The 17,853-nt window shown below is 38.5% G+C and overlaps 1 protein-coding gene across 2 annotated transcripts in view; it reads right to left on the reverse strand.

Moving 5' to 3' along the window:
• Positions 1 to 2,069: 2,069 nt before the first annotated feature.
• Positions 2,070 to 17,853, reverse strand: part of LOC124794856 — a 130,758-nt gene continuing 114,974 nt past the window's right edge. For both annotated transcript variants that reach the window (XM_047258522.1, XM_047258525.1), the window contains one exon: positions 2,070 to 3,526. In XM_047258522.1, the coding sequence (XP_047114478.1) occupies positions 3,350 to 3,526 (177 nt within the window). In that variant the 3' untranslated portion in view covers positions 2,070 to 3,349. The remainder of the gene's footprint in view (positions 3,527 to 17,853) is intronic.

Below are 17,853 nucleotides of genomic sequence, written 5' to 3' on the forward strand. Positions count from 1 at the left end.
ATATATATATATATATATATATATATATATATAAATTTTTACATTAAAGTACCTGTGAAACACACTACACAGTGGCCACTTGGTACATGAGAAAGACTGATTGGCTGATTGCTGGTGCTACCACTCAGCTTGCAAAAAGTTAACCACAAAGTTCTTTTAAATGAAGTATACTGCTGTCGGCTGGGAACAACAAAACAGTTGTCCAGCAAGAAGTACAAACCCTCAATAAAACTGTTAAATTGAAATTCTAGATACTGATGAATTCTTTTTAGACAAAAAAAAATACAGGAGACATTATTTTCTAAGGCCACTAATTTATTTATTAGCTGTAACGCAAATACTGCAAAGCTCGACATGCAGAAAGAACTGCGACAAAAGTGACTGCGACAACGAGACCTGATGACAATACCTGCTAAACAGTATGATGCTGGGTACATGGGTGGTGCCTGGTGCATCAGCTCTGACATTTAGAATGATCTAAAAATTATTCAAAGCTATAAGAAGCTCCAGTACTTTATAGGTCTGTTATGTAACCAAATCTGCTCTCTTTCCCATTGATTCTAACCTATACTGTCTTCTCCTCAAACTGCTCTGTGTACCTCCTGTCTCTGATTTGTCAAGATATTGTCTATTTTATTTTGTTACACCCTTTTATTATTTTATTTTGATTTCTTCCATCCCTCCATGTCCATTACTGCCATATCAACATAAATACAGCTACTATGGCAATTACACAATCTGTACTTTTTACTTTACTGTATGAATTGTTTTGCCATTCATTTGTCTGCCAGCTCATAATGCATCACTATTACAGTTCATAAAATTTTGCTTCTTGCTGGACCAGGCCACTCTGTCTAATTGGTCTACACCACAAAATTACAAGCCTCCTTTCAGGGATTGTTTCTACCTCTTGCCTTTCGTGGATTTCTTCTGATGTAGCATGAACATTTTCCTGAGAAAATGTAAATGTCACTTGCATGTTTTTGTTTCTTTCTGCGCCTCTGTTGTGCATGTTGATTACAACAATCCTAATTTTAATCTGACATAAAATCTTTGCCACCCGCCCCCTTTTTACAATGGTTCTCATTTTTTCACTGGATGGTCACAATTAGGCATAGTGATTGTCAAATTATTTTCTCAATTGTTGCTGAAAAATTTCATTTTTAAATAGTTTAATCACATGAATTGAAAAAATTAACAATTATAAAAATTGGAAACAGTGTTTCCTTGGCAATCTTCACAACTTTTTAAATTTAACTTAAAAATATCAGCTAATTTTTTATATATGTACCACAACAAAGACAATGCCGTGGTGTCATTCTCAGCCATTAAGTTTCTGGAGTGCAGCCACACTAACTCTCTCTATTCTTCTAATATTCTGACTGTATAGCTTTCGGCCATCCTCAGAGTGAGCTACAGTACTCGTTCCATTCATGAAAGATGCACGGAACACTGTGAGTACATCCAGTTCTTACAGCCCAATAAACCAACTGTGCCAGAAAACTGCATCAGCATTGGTCACTCTGTGTGATATGAAAATGTCAAAATTCTAGCATCCGCTTAATGTTTTGTGACTTAAGTTTGGTGAAGAATGTCATTAACAGAGATAGTGGTTTCAAACTAGATAAACCATGAAATTAATTACTTTCTCTATAATCCCGAACAGATGTCTCCACAGAAGAATTCATAACAATATGTTGATATCCCAACATACATCAACAGTGTAGCCATAGATTTAATTTGTGCACACTCTTTGCTGCTGATCCAAGTCTCTGGTGCCCCTGTATCTGTGGTTTAAAAGAATGGTATAAGTACCGTAGCTTTAGTCTGTTGGCTCACTCTGGAGATGGCTGCGAGATATGTGGCTGAAATGTTGGAAGAAGAATATGAAGATGATGATGATGAAGAAAATTTATGCCACAGGAAAATCAATATGTCTTTCTCACTATTACACAAGATAAGAACATAAATTAAGATGGCACTATTAAATGAAATTGAGGTAAATATGGTACAAAATAAAAAACTGAAAATATATCTCAATCTTTTGTTTGAGGAAGCAACTAAAAATCAAAACACTTGCACAATTTATTACTGTGTCTACAGTAAATATTTATAAATGTACAAAACAGATAGAATCAAAGAGCGAGAGATGTCAAGCTATCCTCGACATTGACAATCACAACACTAATAATGTGAGGGATATGAAAGTACTTTTGCCCTTTCCCATTTGCCTATGGGGTCAGCATTGTTGAACATTGTTAGATATTACTACCAATAAGCATCAATGTCAGTTACCATTTCCATTGCTCAATCTTGTAGCTGGCACACAATTGATCAGTACACATCAATAACCCACAGATATATGTAGACATATACCAAAATAACAAATGTTGTTTCTATTCCAAAGAATATTACTGTATTAATAACATGTGCTAAGTTCTAAAATATCAACAGAATGACATATGCTCAGTGGCTACACCAGAAGGGTATCAAAATCACAATAACACTCCCAGATTCCACAGAAATGAGAGCTCAGTAAACCAAAAGTTAAGGTTCAAATGGCTCTGAGCACTATGGGACTCAACTGCTGAGGTCATCAGTCCCCTAGAACTTAGAACTAGTTAAACCTAACTAACCTAAGGACATCACAAACATCCATGCCCGAGGCAGGATTCGAACCTGCGACCGTAGCGGTCTGGCGGTTCCAGACTGCAGCGCCTTTAACCGCACGGCCACTTCGGCCGGCCCAAAAGTTAAGGAAGCCATACTTTACATGTTTAAAATTGTGTGTTTGCTTGTCCACAAGTGCATGTCACTCACTCAGGGTTTAATTATTGGTAATTACTTAGCAGATATGTACTGAATACACCAAACATCTTAACATTACTCAGGAGCAAATCTATGGGAACCTGAATCATCCCATATATTGTCTGACACATTTGTAAAATAAAATGTAATATAATTGAAAAATTAAGTATCTGTCACATAAATTCCAAAAGTCTCACAATTTCAATTATGTTAGTAGAATCTTACCAGTTAGTGCTGTAGTATATTTACATATCACAAATTTCCTCATAAAATTGAGTGCTTTACTAACCAATTTGAGCCATAATGGCTCAAATCAACATAAATCCTATACATTTTATTGTCACATGATTGTAACTGAATGAATGTGTTTACAGAAAATGCACTTCTCACTAGCCCAATTTACTACATACATCTAACATATTAGGATCAACAGAATAAATACCTATACATATTTTCACAATTGAATCACAATATATACTTTTAACTGCATTATTTAAATTAGTACTCCAGAATGTTTACTAAGCAAGAACTTCTTTAAACTCTAAATACAGGTGAATTTTTGAAGCTGTTCCTGCAGCGATGGCTTAGCAGTCAAAATGACTCCCTTTTCGATCTCCGATTCTGCTTCCTCCTCCTGCAGTCTTGATAGCCAGTCAGCAACCCTTTCACTACAGTCATCATCTGTATCTTCAAAAAGATCCACAGATAGGATCCCACTCTGTAACAGGCATTGCTTTGGTGAATGTCTTTGCTTTTGTTACAAACAAGTATCAACTTTGAAAAGCATACCCACTTCACTTTTTCAAATAGAAAGTGTAACAAATATAAAACAAATTACATAAAATATATTATGGACACAGTGAGGGGGACTGGCTTATCTATTCTGTCCACATATATCAATATTTGTCATTCCTTAAGTTTTTCCACCGTCACTCAAAACAAATTGCTGTGTGTATTCTAATCTGAAGCCTTCATAAAAAGCAAAAATTATCCATAATTAAGTTTCCATGTAATACAGGAAGTAATAACCAGATATAGATGTATTACATTTAATGACTGCCCCCTGGTTTTGAGCTCCTGTTCCGGCAACATTGCATCCCGAACTTCAGTGTATGGTACCTCACCAGAATTGTGGAAATTTTTGTTTTTTGTGGAACTATTAAGTTTTGGTTGAAAACATATGCAGGAGTATTTAAATACAAGCCTGAATTTTGCATTGCTTCCAACTTAGGATATTATAACTCCTTCTCAAAACAAGACAGTGTTCGCATTTCACTTTTTGAGTCATTTCACTCTTCAGCACTTACTTTGTGATAACACACTCATTTGCTTATGAACAAGACACTTTTTGTTCCCAACATCTAAACTTTCTGGAATTACTTTCAGGGCAAGTCTCATTAGTGTTATAAATAGTCCACATAATAGACTAAATCTATTTTTTTTAAGTCCTGCAGAATGCAGTATCACCGATGACTGCAATGCGGCACACAGTATTTCGTTGCCAGGAATCACATGGCTTTCAGCGCGTAACTGATAGGGTACCAGCAGTCTTCCAGAGTAATTAGGGCTATGCCATGTGAGGCTCCATGGTGTTGGCCTAATATAACTCCAATTCTTTTGGGACCAAAATGGAGATCACAAAAAATAAAACAGAAACCAAAGGTCTTTTTAAGACCTCAAACATTCAAGCATTGGGGATGATACCAACGGAAGCTGTTTCCGCAACTGTATTGGGTGACAGACTAGTACAAGGAGTGGAAATTGTCTGTGAGAAGTTGGACCAGATCAACAGCAGAAACTTTCTCAGAGAACAAAAAGAATAGGAAGGCAAGAAATGGCTTCTTAAACATAAATTGTAGCATTAAAATATATCTGACTTAAGGGCTCCAAAAAATGAGATTGTCTCAGAGTGTGTGGCCTGTAGTTTTTCTAAAAGGTGTTATCCTGTAGCAGTAGTAAAACGTGCTGACCAGCCAAGTTTTACCGACACTTTATGTGCTACTTTAATGAACTGTGCAACTTGTGTAAAAAAAACTCATTGGCAGCACACTTACTTTTTAACCGGCTGATCTGGGTTCAATCTCAGCTTCCAGCAAAAATATTTGTTTCTTTGGTTATAATTAGCAAGATTTTTAAGTAAAATGAATAATGAAACTATTGCAAATGAAATCATCAATAATTTTATATTATATATGATGCAAATGTTTGTTAGACCTAACAAAAAGAGTTAAAATTAATATAGTAATTTAAAATAGTTATATAATAGTAAAACCATTTTTAGAGGAGAGGTAAATATTAATACAGTACTATTGTCATTAAAAAATCATTAGTGGTTTTTTAAACTATTACTGTATGTGAACAGGTGCAAGTTGTTCATTAGAACTTTTTTTAATATGTTTATTCTGTGGACGAGTTAAACTGTTGATCTGTTGTTGATAGGCAGATGTTTCAGAATATCGGAGACACTATGGGAACTGCTTCATTTGTTCATGGGCATCGTGTCGGATAATGTTGTGGAAGCTGCACAATACTATTTGACGTGATGCCTGTGAACCAATGAATCAGTTACTATGTGGGGAAAGTCTTAAACAGCACACACTATGGGAACTATTAAAATCATTCTACTTACAGGGTACAGCACATTCCCATATTCTACATTTTAACTGGTTGTATTGAGTAAACTCAAGTACATAGCCAATTGCTAAGTATGGAGTGTTTACATTGCTAAAGATTGTTGAACTGAATATATCTGTTAATAAGGAAACCATGGGTGTATCAAAACTTGGAGATGAAATTACTTAAGACTCATTATACAGTGAAAAATTGAAGTTACTGTTGAGAGATGCAGTTGCTCATTACATAGGCTTGCTGCCCAATAATAATCTGATTGCCCCAGACTCTTAAACTTCAATTTCTCACAAAGCAATGTTGACAGGCGAGGAATTTTATGCATGTATTACAGACACAATGGCTAACAAAATATTTGATACTGACGAAGAGTTCTTGCAGAAACATGAAAACTCTGTTTAGGAACCTTTTGAAGAAATTCAACATATTACACCATCAAATGAATATGAACCAGAAGGGAAAAAAAGGAAGAAAGGCAGAATATCTCTCTTTGGATAATAAAACAAAAATTGTTAATGTTGCACAAGTTTGATCTACAAACATTGCCAAAAAAGGTTGCAGCTGATTAAAAAAGAAGGAATATATATCCAAATGGGAAGAAGAAATAAAAAACAGGTGGGAATCACTTTCACAAGTATCCTAGTCATAGAACATATAACTGTTTTGTGGAAGCTAGAGAAAGTTATCAACAAGGGATTACATAGAATTTTCAACAGTTGGCCTTGGCAGCAGCAGGGCATTTTGAATTTAAAGCCTCTGCAAGATGGGTGAAGAAGTTCAAATGTAAGCATCGGTTCATCAACAAAAAGTGACAAAATTTATTTAAAAAGAAAAAAAACTGCAATTATAGAACAAACCTTGGCATCTGCTGAGATTTTATGAATGCAGACACTGAAATTAATACCTACCTTCAATAAAGATTTTATTATTAACACTGACCAGACAGGTAAATTATCAGAGATTGCTTTAATAATATTAGAGAAGGAAAGTTGCTATTCACCATATAGCAGAGAAGCTGAGTCGCGATAGGCACAACACCACACACACACACACACACACACACACACACACACACACTTTAAAAAAACTTCCTTTTTTTTTCACCCTCCATACAATATATTTTCATTTATCTTGTTTCTCCTTTCTAGGATATCAGTATCAGTCTGTCTACAATAGAACTCTTGTGAAAAAAGGAACAAAATGACGTTCATACAAAGGTGTGACATGAATGAAATTGCACATACATACACTGCACAGTACTCTCTAACTCTGGTAGATTAGCAGCGAAAGTATTTGTCTGTCTCCAAGAAGCAATTGGTAAATTTGGCCCTCAAGTTAAACACTAAACTAACATTTTAAAAAAAATATACAAATGTTGTAATAACGTCGTCAAAATGTGGAAAGTTAACAACAAGACTGTACGTCGACTTCCTTAATAGTTGTCTGATGCCTTATGTGGGGAAAGGAAAGTTTTTGTTGATTATCCACTCTTGGAGTAGCCAAACAAAGGCTGAATTATATGATGAGGTCTTTCAAGATGAGAAGAAGTCACCATTAAAGTGATTCCCCCAAAATGTACTACTCTTGTTCAGCCTTCTAAGGTCTACTTTTATCAGCAAGTGAAAAATCTAATAAAGCACATACAAAATTGTACTTATCTCACCAAAAATGATCAAGAAATAAATTATTGTGAAGACTGCATAAAAATACAACTAACACTACATCATCAACTTTCATCGCCAATTTTTAATGAAATAATCCAGTATGCTTGGTACGCTTCCTAACTTTCGGATGAAAGAGGAATTTTTACGAATGTCAGTGAAGTGTGTTTTCCCACAGATCTTTTGAAAAATGCTGATCTTATAAAAATTCATCTTTTGAAAATTGTGCCACATGTTGGGATAGTTGTTTCAGTGTTGTTATGATAATTTTCATTCCAGTTTTTGTATGTAAAAAAAATGTAAATCAACTGTAATACAAAAAAAAGATATTTTTATTCTACCAGATGATTTGTTATAGTTGCAATAAAATTTCATTTAACTATTTTAAAATAATATATTAATTTTAACTCGTTTCATTAGGTCTAACAAACATTTGCATCATATACAAAATAAAATCATTAGTGATTTCATTTATGATAGTTTTGTTTGTTCATTTTATTTAAAAATTCTTCTAATTGAAACCAAAGAAAAAAATATTTGGTAGAAGCTGGAATTAAAACTGGATCAGCAGATTAAAAATCAAATGTGCTACCAATGAGTTACTTTAACCCAAGTTCGAGCGTTCATTAAACCACTATATAATGTGTGGGTAAAACTTTGAAACCTTTTTTCAAGGAATTGACTGGCCAGAGCATTTTACTGCTGCTAGAGGAGAATACCCTTTAGGTAAACAGCAAACCAACCAATCCTCATTACATTCTGAGTTCCCCAAGTTGTGATCTCCTCTTATACGACAAAGAACAAAAGAACAAGGGAGTGTAACATCCCACTTCTCAGGATAATCGGATCCAGAAAAAGCCTAAGCAAGAAACAGGGAAACAGGCCTATAGCAATGTAGTCTTGGTTTTTAGGATGGCAGTTATCTAACACGGATATCCGCTTTGCAACATCACCTTGCAGCAGCAGGAAGTAGATCAGATGGTTTTCTTTGAGAAGATTTGGGGGGGGGGGGGGGGGAGGGGGGCAAGGCCAGACCTCAAATTCAGAAGGGTCTGTGTGGAAAGATGTGTTCTAATCTTTGTCTGTGAGGGGATGGAAATGGTGGTCCACCTTACGGAGATGATGTCCATGATATCTCCATGGTAGAAGGTGAAACCGCTGGTCAAGACGGCAGCTACACTCTTCAATATTGCAAAGATAGTAGTTTGGGTATCGAAACTTCTTAGAATGTTCCTCCAAAGGTTTTGATCAAGGAAGTACAGATGTGTTGCAGTAAGGAGGAGCCATCTGCTGCCCTGATTCGTTTTCTGGATGTGGATGTGGCCCTAAGTCAGGAACCCTATTTGTATATGTGGTGTCACCGCCAGACACCACACTTGCTAGGTGGTAGCTTAAATCGGCCGCGGTCCATGTAGTACATGTCGGACCCGCGTGTCGCCACTGTGATCGCAGACCTAGCGCCACCACCAAGGCAGGTCTCGTGATACGAGAGTGGACTAGCCCCGAGTTGTATGAGAACCTAGCTACCGCCCAGTTGTACGAGAACCAAGCTACCGCCCAGTTGTACGCGAACCTAGCTATCGCCCAGTTGTACGAGAACCTAGCTACCGCCCAGTTGTATGAAGCCTTTCTCTCTCATTAGCCGAGAGACAGAATAGCCATCAGCTAAGTTAATGGCAACGAACTAGCAAGGCGCCATTTGTATCAGTGCCTATAGCTTACGAGTATTCAAGAGAGATGTATTCCAAGGAATAAAGAAAAGATAAGTAAAAAGCATCTACATACTTTTCTTCTTATTCATTTATAAGTTCTCATGTTCCAGACTTCACGCCCGTCTGTTTTATGCCGTGCGTGCCCTATCGGCTACATCGTTAGTCTATAGTTCATTTTCAGCAATCACCTCCACAGTGTCGGTCCAGCTACCGACACTACAGTATAAAGTGGATGTATCAGGCCTCAGAGGAACTGGAGGTAAACTGATTGGCACTAGAAGTCTACAAACTCCAGAACATGCAGTTATGTCAAGAATGGAATTTCATTCATACCAATGGTGGACTTATGTTCTAGAGACTTAGTGACCATCAGCGTGAAACAGTGCGAGGAGGAAAGCACACGGGAAATTTTATTGGCCTCCTTACAAGGACAATGCTCGTCATTCCCAGGAAGTGGGGAGACTGGTAGCCAGCTGCTCACAACTGAATGAACAACTGTTGATCGGTTGTGATGCCAATGCCTACAACCTGGTGAGGGGAAGCTGTGACACCAACAGCAGAGGTGAGCATTTACTTCAAAATCTCTTCGTGAACAATTCAGAGATCCTGATAAGGGATAGGGAACCTACCTGCAGGAATATATGAAGGGAAGAATTATGTGACATAACATTTGGGTCCATCTTAATGGGTAGCTATGCCAAACAATGTGATGTGACATTGGATCAATCCTTATCTGACCACATATATACTGCATTTGGTGTTGAATTAGCTGTTAAATAGACCACGGCCTATAGGAACCCCAGGGAAACAGACTGGGACTAATATAAGAAAAACCTGAACTCACTTTACTTGATAAGAAATCCAGTAGATCTCGAAGAAATTGCAGATGAAGTGATGTTACACTTAGAAAACTGTCCAGTCACCATGAAGTGCACAAAAAAGAACATACATTGGTGGGACAATAAAATGGAAATGCAAAGAAACCAGGTAAGAAGACTATTCACCTTTGCAACAAGGAAAGGTCAATGGGCAAAGTACAATCTTGTGACTAAGCAAGTGAAACTATCATCATGGAAGGTATTTTGTGAGAAGGTGAAAGGTACAGCTAATTGTGCTGGTATTCACAAAATCTCACTAGAAAACCAACTAATTCAGGAGGAATTCTATGAAGTAGGATGGCGGGTAGACAAGGACACCATGTGAGATGCTGGCTCTGCTCCTCAAGACTTACTCCGCTCAATGCACTCAGGCAGATAATACAGACCAAAACTAAGTCCCTGAGAGGTATTGGTTTACAGGTATTCAAAAGAAGAACTGAGATCCTGTCCAAAAATGTGTTGATTAAAAAAAAAGTGTCCACTGGGTATGGGGAACATTGAAACCAATCAAGTTACCATGCTTAGGCACCATTTACAAGGAACCATATCCAGGACACATAAAGGAATCTCAAGCTTTTTGAAGAAACTCTTACCACTGGTGGGGACAGTGCGACAGTGAAGTAACTAGAAGTAACCTTGGATACAAAACTCTCATGGACCTGACACTTAAAGAATATAAGTTACAAGTTGGAAGCGCTCTAATGTTCCAGAAATAAGTACTGGTTAAACACCACTGAAATAAGATCTATGATAATTTATGGAGCTACAGTATAGTGGAATAAAGTAGAATGGTGGCTGCTAAGGAGCTTGGCAAGGTGCAGAGACTGGCCTTCTTTGCCATAACAGGCAGAATTAGCAGCACACCCACTTCTGGGATGTAGACCAAGCTGGACATGCCCTCATTACACCTTTTGAGTTACAATGGAGATGGAAACAGTGGCATACAGATTAAAAACTGGAAACCATTGGGATAACCAGAAGCCTACGCCAATATAGTGATAGTGATAAATATAGGAATGCTTGGAGAAATGCTAGCTGATTATACAAGCTTTGGTGAAGAAGAAAGCGCACGAGATAAACTAAGAGAACTGTTAAAATTAACATCATGATCACAAAAGAATGGGAGGCATGTGCTGACAACAGATGGGAAGATTTGCAGTGTTGAGTGCGTGGGCAGTGTAGCAGATTATGTGGCTGGAACGGGGTTTTTTTAACAGTGAACTGAATAAGTTGATCATATTTGCAAAAGTGAAATGAGGAAAGAAATTTCAAGATCATCATGGAGCAGCATTCACCATCAAGGAGGACACAATGTACAACAGCAACAATCCAAGACAATGAAGAATAAGTTTGCAAGAAACAAAACTCAAAACTGTTGCCCGCCCAAGAAGTGCTGAGTGAACAACTGAAACAGTCATACTTCTGGGGTGTGGAACAGCAGATGATGGTTCAAAGGGAACTGTGTTAGAACTGTACTTTATGTTTTTGGCCAAATTGTCAAGACTAAACTGTCATGTGAAGGTCAGCAGAAGGAAGAAATGACCATCAATGAATTGAGGCTACTAAATGTGCTGGAAGCATTAATGGGAGAATGCTAGGAACAAATGAGAAAAATGTGGAAGTAATGGGAAGAACATCAGGAATGAATAAGACAAATAAGAGAAGAATTTTGGGCAGAAACAGTGACAGAATCTGAAGACGTTTCATTGTCATCAAGCCACAAGAATATACAGTCAAATACAAGGATTCAGAAACTGATGACAAAGAAAGAATTTTCGAAGTGGACAGTCTTACAAAAACAAGATCAAACTGAAGCTGCTGCAAATAAGAATGTAGCAAGCCCTGCGAATACAGATTTAGGTCACAAAGATTGTTCCAAAGAAAACAGCAATATACAGGCAGTTGAAATAGAGGAAGAAATACTGGGGGGCCCAAGAGTACTGGGGGGTCCCAGGAGGAATGGTCATAATTCAAGGGTATGGCAGGAACGATCATTCGAAGCAAAAAACTTCAGTAAATATGGGCTCCAAAACCCCTACCTTAAAATCTATTACCACTCGTTAATTTTCACTGCTGTTAAGCACACCTCTTCTACTCAACAAATGCTCATAACTCTTAAGGTATGCATTTTACTGCCCATGTTTACTAGACACTTTTGCTTTCAATTATCCTTCCTGTCATATCCCCAAATACTGACTGTTTCTCCTGAGGCACCCTGCATACACTAGGGAGCCTCAGTAGTACCAAATTTATGTGTGGATGGCACATTAAGAGCAGACTGTACAATGGAGCAAAAAGTAGAGGTCAGTTTTAGTGAAAATACATTGGAGATTTAGAAGGGCAGAAGAGAGCAAATGGTTATCTCTAAAGAGAAGAAACCTATAGAGAACACAATAGCATCTATGAGATTAGATTGCACTATGATAGAATTAGACTATGGGAAGGAGACACAAGTGGATCATGTAAAATACGTCAAATTGAAACATCATCTAGGTGAGGAAGAAAGCCTTTTTGAAGATGAGGAAACTGGCCAAGAAATCACATAGAATGATACCAAAACTGAAGAAAAGGACCAAAATACCATACAAGGAAAGTGAACAGAGAAAGAAGGTGGTGGAGAAAGAAGAGGGAAGTGCAGATGAGACAGGAAAGCTGAACGTGACAGACAACTCAAAACTATTTAAAAAATGTCACATGTGTGCCATGGGGGAGGGGGATTGAACTCATTTTGTGGCTTGAGAAAGAACAATGGAAAGAAGACATGGCAAGCCTTATTGTGATGGTGGCAACCATGACACAGTTCTGTTCGTAATGAACTTCACAAGCATAAATTATCTTGACAGTGTTATAAGTGTTATCTACAAGTGGACACTTAGGAGCTATTTGTTTTTCTTAGAGTTTGCAACATGGGGAATGTTAACTGCCAACTGCAGCTCGAACATCAGCACTGCATCAGTGCGAGGTATGGGACTGCACCCTCACACCGTACCGAGCATGGAGATGACCCCACTCGAAATATCAACACTGTGCAGTCACAGAATATGTCTCCACACTGAACATAGCAGCCGTCCTTAGGATGCCTGGTGCAATTATGCACTTGTGAGGCTTACCCCAGCAGCTAGTGACATAGCGGCAGTGATGACCTTATGGCCCTCCACACCACATCAGTGAGATCTTTAAGTATTGATGTGCAGGTGCACAGGGACACACCTGCTGTACCACAAAGAGTGGCAGCCATGCATCTAGTGAAAGTGTTTCAGTGCGCAAGTACACGTGTGTTTTTGTTACAAATTTGTTTTGTATTTGTTTTCACTGAATGGATTCAAACTAAAGATGTAAGATGATTGGTAATGTGGATGTTGTGCAATTGAATAACTTAATAATTGATGTGTCAAACCTAGTTGGTGGTTTAATGACTGATGTGCTTTATTGTTTTTATCTATATTGCTATGTTAAAAATCTGAGGACACGGAATAACGTGAGCAGAATGAGTTTGTTTAGTTTTTACTTATATCTACACAATGGTTTGTGTTTTTACCATACAACATATGAGTTGCCTCTGATTTTACTATGATGTTAAATGCATGAGTGTAATAACTGTAATAGTTATGTGGCTTTGCTTGATTTTGTTACTTGGAAATTTTTGTCTGTTCCTGCATTTGGTTTTTTCCAAAATTTCTTTCCAGATTTGAAAAAGAAGTGAATGGGGGGAATGTAAGGCATCTTTGTCTTGTGGCTATCTTTGGTAGTCAGTTGTGTGGTGGCTGCAGTGCTGAACAGTTGTCAAGGCTGAGAATAATCAAACAGATATATAAATGGTACTAGTATGTTGAGTGCCAAAGCAATTAAAAATATTAAAAGCTATCAAGAAATCAGATTTATGTATAGATAAACTTATGCCTCGAGCAGGAACAATGATTTGTTCTTGAGGCTGGAGGTTCATGCCACCATATAAGTGAAAGGTGGACACGTTCCATAATAATGTCAACTAATAGGCGTCCAGATACACTTGATCAGATAGTGTATCTGACAAACTCAAGTATCAGAAAGGAATAACATTCTCCGGAAATTGCCCAGAACAACCTGGGGGACACATTCTCGCATCTGAAAGACTTTAGCTACAGCCCTTTGTTATTCAGCTGCAGAATATGCCTGCCCCATCTGGTGCAAATCAAGAAGATCTCAATTGAAATGAGACCTGCAGACTCAAGACAGTTTGTCTGAGATCTAAATCCTTTAGAAAATTATTGTCTAGCATGTATTCCACCTTCAGTTATCTGCTGCAAGGGAGCATCCCGACTGGAGAAATCTCTAAGGTACTGAATTTGAGGACTCACAACTTTTACAGGTATCAACCAGCAACCCAAAGGCTCAAGTCAAGAAAGAATTTGCTTCATGTGACAAAAAGCCTCAAGGAAAGTTAGCCTATAAGGAAAACAGAGTTAGCAAAACTAAGATCAACATGATAACAGGGGGATGTCCATGTGAATCTATATTACGTGGATGTGGTGAAGAAGCGACAACGAACCATATCCTTGTCTGAAAATTATGCGCAACTACATGCTACCCCCAGAACATGGTTGGTCTGACCGAGGAAGCATGTGAATTATCTGCGTACTGGTAACATCATATTTAGTATGTATTTGTGTAGCACATAATTTGCTGATGCCGTACCTGTTAGTGGAAATGATAACATTTATAGCAACAATCTGTCTAGAGTATTTTTGTTAATGTTTGTGGTATCTGTAAGGTATAGTGTAGGTTTCTGACATGATAAAATAAATAACAAAGGTATGAATAATCAATATACAGTACAACATCCAGAAGTTGAGACTAAGAAATTGTTTTTGTAGTTTTATATCCAAAAGAAAGCAAACAATATAACACTAATCATATTCAGTGAGAGACTACACAGTCTGCCTGCACTAGAAAATACTGTGTCCATCAAGTAACAGCAGAGCATCTGCTGTGTATGGAGAAACTACCACTAGGAATTCGAGACCACCTTTCTTTTTCTTGCCTAAAAGTCCAACATGTGAGATAGAAGTTGGACTGAGATCTTGATTTGACTGCATTACATCCTTAGGCTTTCTGCAGTTAAGCTTCAGTCGAAGATAACTTATCTTATTCTGAGAGCTATGAGTCATGATGAATCTGACAAGCAATATGCTTGCAAATATGACAGCCCTTCTAAATTTTAACAAAATAATTCTTCCTTTCCATCATACTGTAAAACTAACATCTATTGCACATAACTGAATACTTAATCAACAGGGAATTATTCTCATTATGATATATGTGGGATGGAAAGCAAAAGGAACCTCTTGTTGAAAATTTTGGATTTTGAATTTGTTCTGAGTGAGTTATATACAGTATAAATACTGATCATGGAAAATACGTTTTTCAAGGTAATGCATCATTTTAAAATTTCACTTTACTATCAATGTTTAACTTGACATACTTAGGACAAAAATTCTACATATATATTACCCTTAGACTGCCCTCTATCAAATGGTACAGACTTTTTTTTTTTTTTTAAGTTAAACCAAACAATGTATGAAAAGATATTTTGCCACCTACCATAAAGAAGACACATCAGGTTGCAGATAGGCACGATTAAAAGACACTCACATATAGCTTTTGGACACTTTGTCAGTAAAGACACACACACACACACACACACACACACACACACACACACACACACAAATCAAGCAAGCACATCTCACTCACATCAGACCGCCAGCTCCAGCATCTTGGACTGGAATGCAACATCACGTGGGATGTAGGCAGCAATCTGGAAGGGGAAGGGGAAGGAGAAGGGATAGTAGTGTACAGGTGGGGAGAGAGACAAACTCTGTCTGGTGGAGTGTGCGGGGACTAGACTATCAGGCACAGTGTCAGTTGATTGGGGGCATGGAGATGGAAAAAAACAGAGAGAAGTGGGGAAAGACAGGCGGATGCATTGGCAGAGGGCTGCATATAAATAGGGTGGGAGACGAGAATGGGGAGAAGATGATAACACAGAGGGGGTGGAAACTATTGGGTGGAGGGTATGGGGACAGTGTGTTGCTGTCAGTTAAGGCTGGGATAATTATGGGAGCAGAGAATGTGTTGTAAGGATAACACCCATCTGTGCAATTCAGAAAAGCTGGTGTTGGCGGAAAGGATGTAGATGGCTCGGGCAGTGAAGCAGCCATTGAAATCAAGTGTGTTACATTCAGCTGCATGTTGTGCCACAGGGTGGTCTACTTTGCTCTTGGCCACAGTTAGGCGACAGCCGTTCATCCAGGTATTGCACCTGGGTTTTTCACAGGGATATGATCCTCGTGGCTAGGGGTTGGGATTGGGAGTGGCATAGGGATGGACTAGAATGTTGTGGAGGTTGGGTGGGCGATGGAACACCACTTTAGGAGTGTTGGGAAGTATCTCAGGTAGGATGTCCCTCATTTCAGGGCATGATGATAGGTAATCAAAGCCCTGGGGAAGGATGTGGTTCAGTTGTTCGAACTTAGGTAATACTGGGTGGCGAAGGGAACACCCCTTTGTGGCTGGTTTTTCAAGGTGGTGGGGTTGTTATTGTTGTTGTTGTTGTTGTTGTGACGGGAAACGGTATAGGAGATCTGTTTGCGGACTAGGTCTGGGGGATAATGCTTGTCTGTGAGAGCCTTGGCAAGACCCTCAGCATACTGAGCAAGGAAGTTTTGTCACTGCAAGTACACCATTTCCAGGTATGACAACCAACCAGATGTCTAGCAGGATGAATGACCACCACCAAACTGTGGCCAAAAGAGAGTAGACCACCCTGTGGTACAACATGTAGCTGAACATAACACACTTGATTTCAATGGCTGCTTCACTACCCGAGCCATCTGGATCTTACCCTCCACCACCAGCTTTTCTGAACTGCACAGATGGAAGTTATCCTTACAACACATTCTCCGCCTCAGCCTACGGTAATGTACTGTCCCCACACCCTCTCTCCTATTGTCTCCTCCCCATTCTCGTCTCTCATCTTGTTTTTTGCAGCCCTCTGCCAGTGCATCTGCCTGTCTTTCTCTGCATTTCTCCTTTTTTGTTCCCTTTTTCCCCAAATCCCTGCCCCACAACCTCCTGACGCTGCGCCTGTTGGCAGTCTAGTCCCTGCACACTCCACCAGACAGCGTTCGTCTCTCTCCCCACCCACACACTACCATCTCTTCCCTTCCCTGCCCCCTCCAGATTGCTGCTTGGATCCCACAAGATGTTGCATTCTGGCCCAAGATGCTGGAGTTAGCAGTCGTGTGTGCTTGAAGAGTGTGTGTGTGAGTGTGTGTGTTTTAATTGTGCCTGTCTGCATCTTGACATCTTTTTTTCAAGTTGATGAAACATAGCAAGTGGTTAATCCCTGCAGACCTACAGCAAATTATAGTGTACAAAAATTTAAAACAAAATAAACTGGCCCCAAGTTGCAAAAAAATAGAACTTCCTGCACTTTTATTCACACTACTGGTATGTTTACCTGTATTATGTCATATTTTAGGTCAAATTCGGACTCTGAAGCTATTAATGGGCACAAAACCACCTAAAGTTCTGATTTCACAAAACCCTCAAATATAGGTTACTAAAATCAACTATTTTATATTGGCCAAAGGATTTGATTTTCTGCTTTTGAAATAATTGTGCCTGATGGTGTTCAAGATCGTTCAGGAGCAGTGTTTTCATCTCTTCTCCTATGGTTCTGGACTTTCTGGCTGGTCAGGCTCTTCCTCAGGACCCTCATTTTCACTGCCTTGAGTTCTGGTTCAGGTTCTGGTTCCACTTCAGAACACAGAAAGTCTTTTTTCCTTCTCTTCATTAGATCATGATGTTTTCATATAGGTAATCTTTTTATTGTCTTGTCATTCCTGCAGGAACTACTTTACAAGGAAACACAACGGGTCCAGTTTCTTCAGGAAAGATGTGGTGTGCAGATTCATTTCCATTAATGTCTATTTTGCAATGCACATAGCTAACAAGGTTATATTTAGTTATGTGAAGTATCTTGTTAGCATTATTATTCTTCAAGATGTTTAGTCAGTTACACATATTCACAGCAACTTTTATCTCCATCATTTGCACCAGCAACAGCAGATGTAACATGTATTGTAGGTGTAGGTTTTCGTTGCTACAGAAACATGAACTATC

Source organism: Schistocerca piceifrons, chromosome 4, assembly GCF_021461385.2.
Source record: "Schistocerca piceifrons isolate TAMUIC-IGC-003096 chromosome 4, iqSchPice1.1, whole genome shotgun sequence".
Classification (NCBI taxonomy): domain Eukaryota; kingdom Metazoa; phylum Arthropoda; class Insecta; order Orthoptera; family Acrididae; genus Schistocerca; species Schistocerca piceifrons.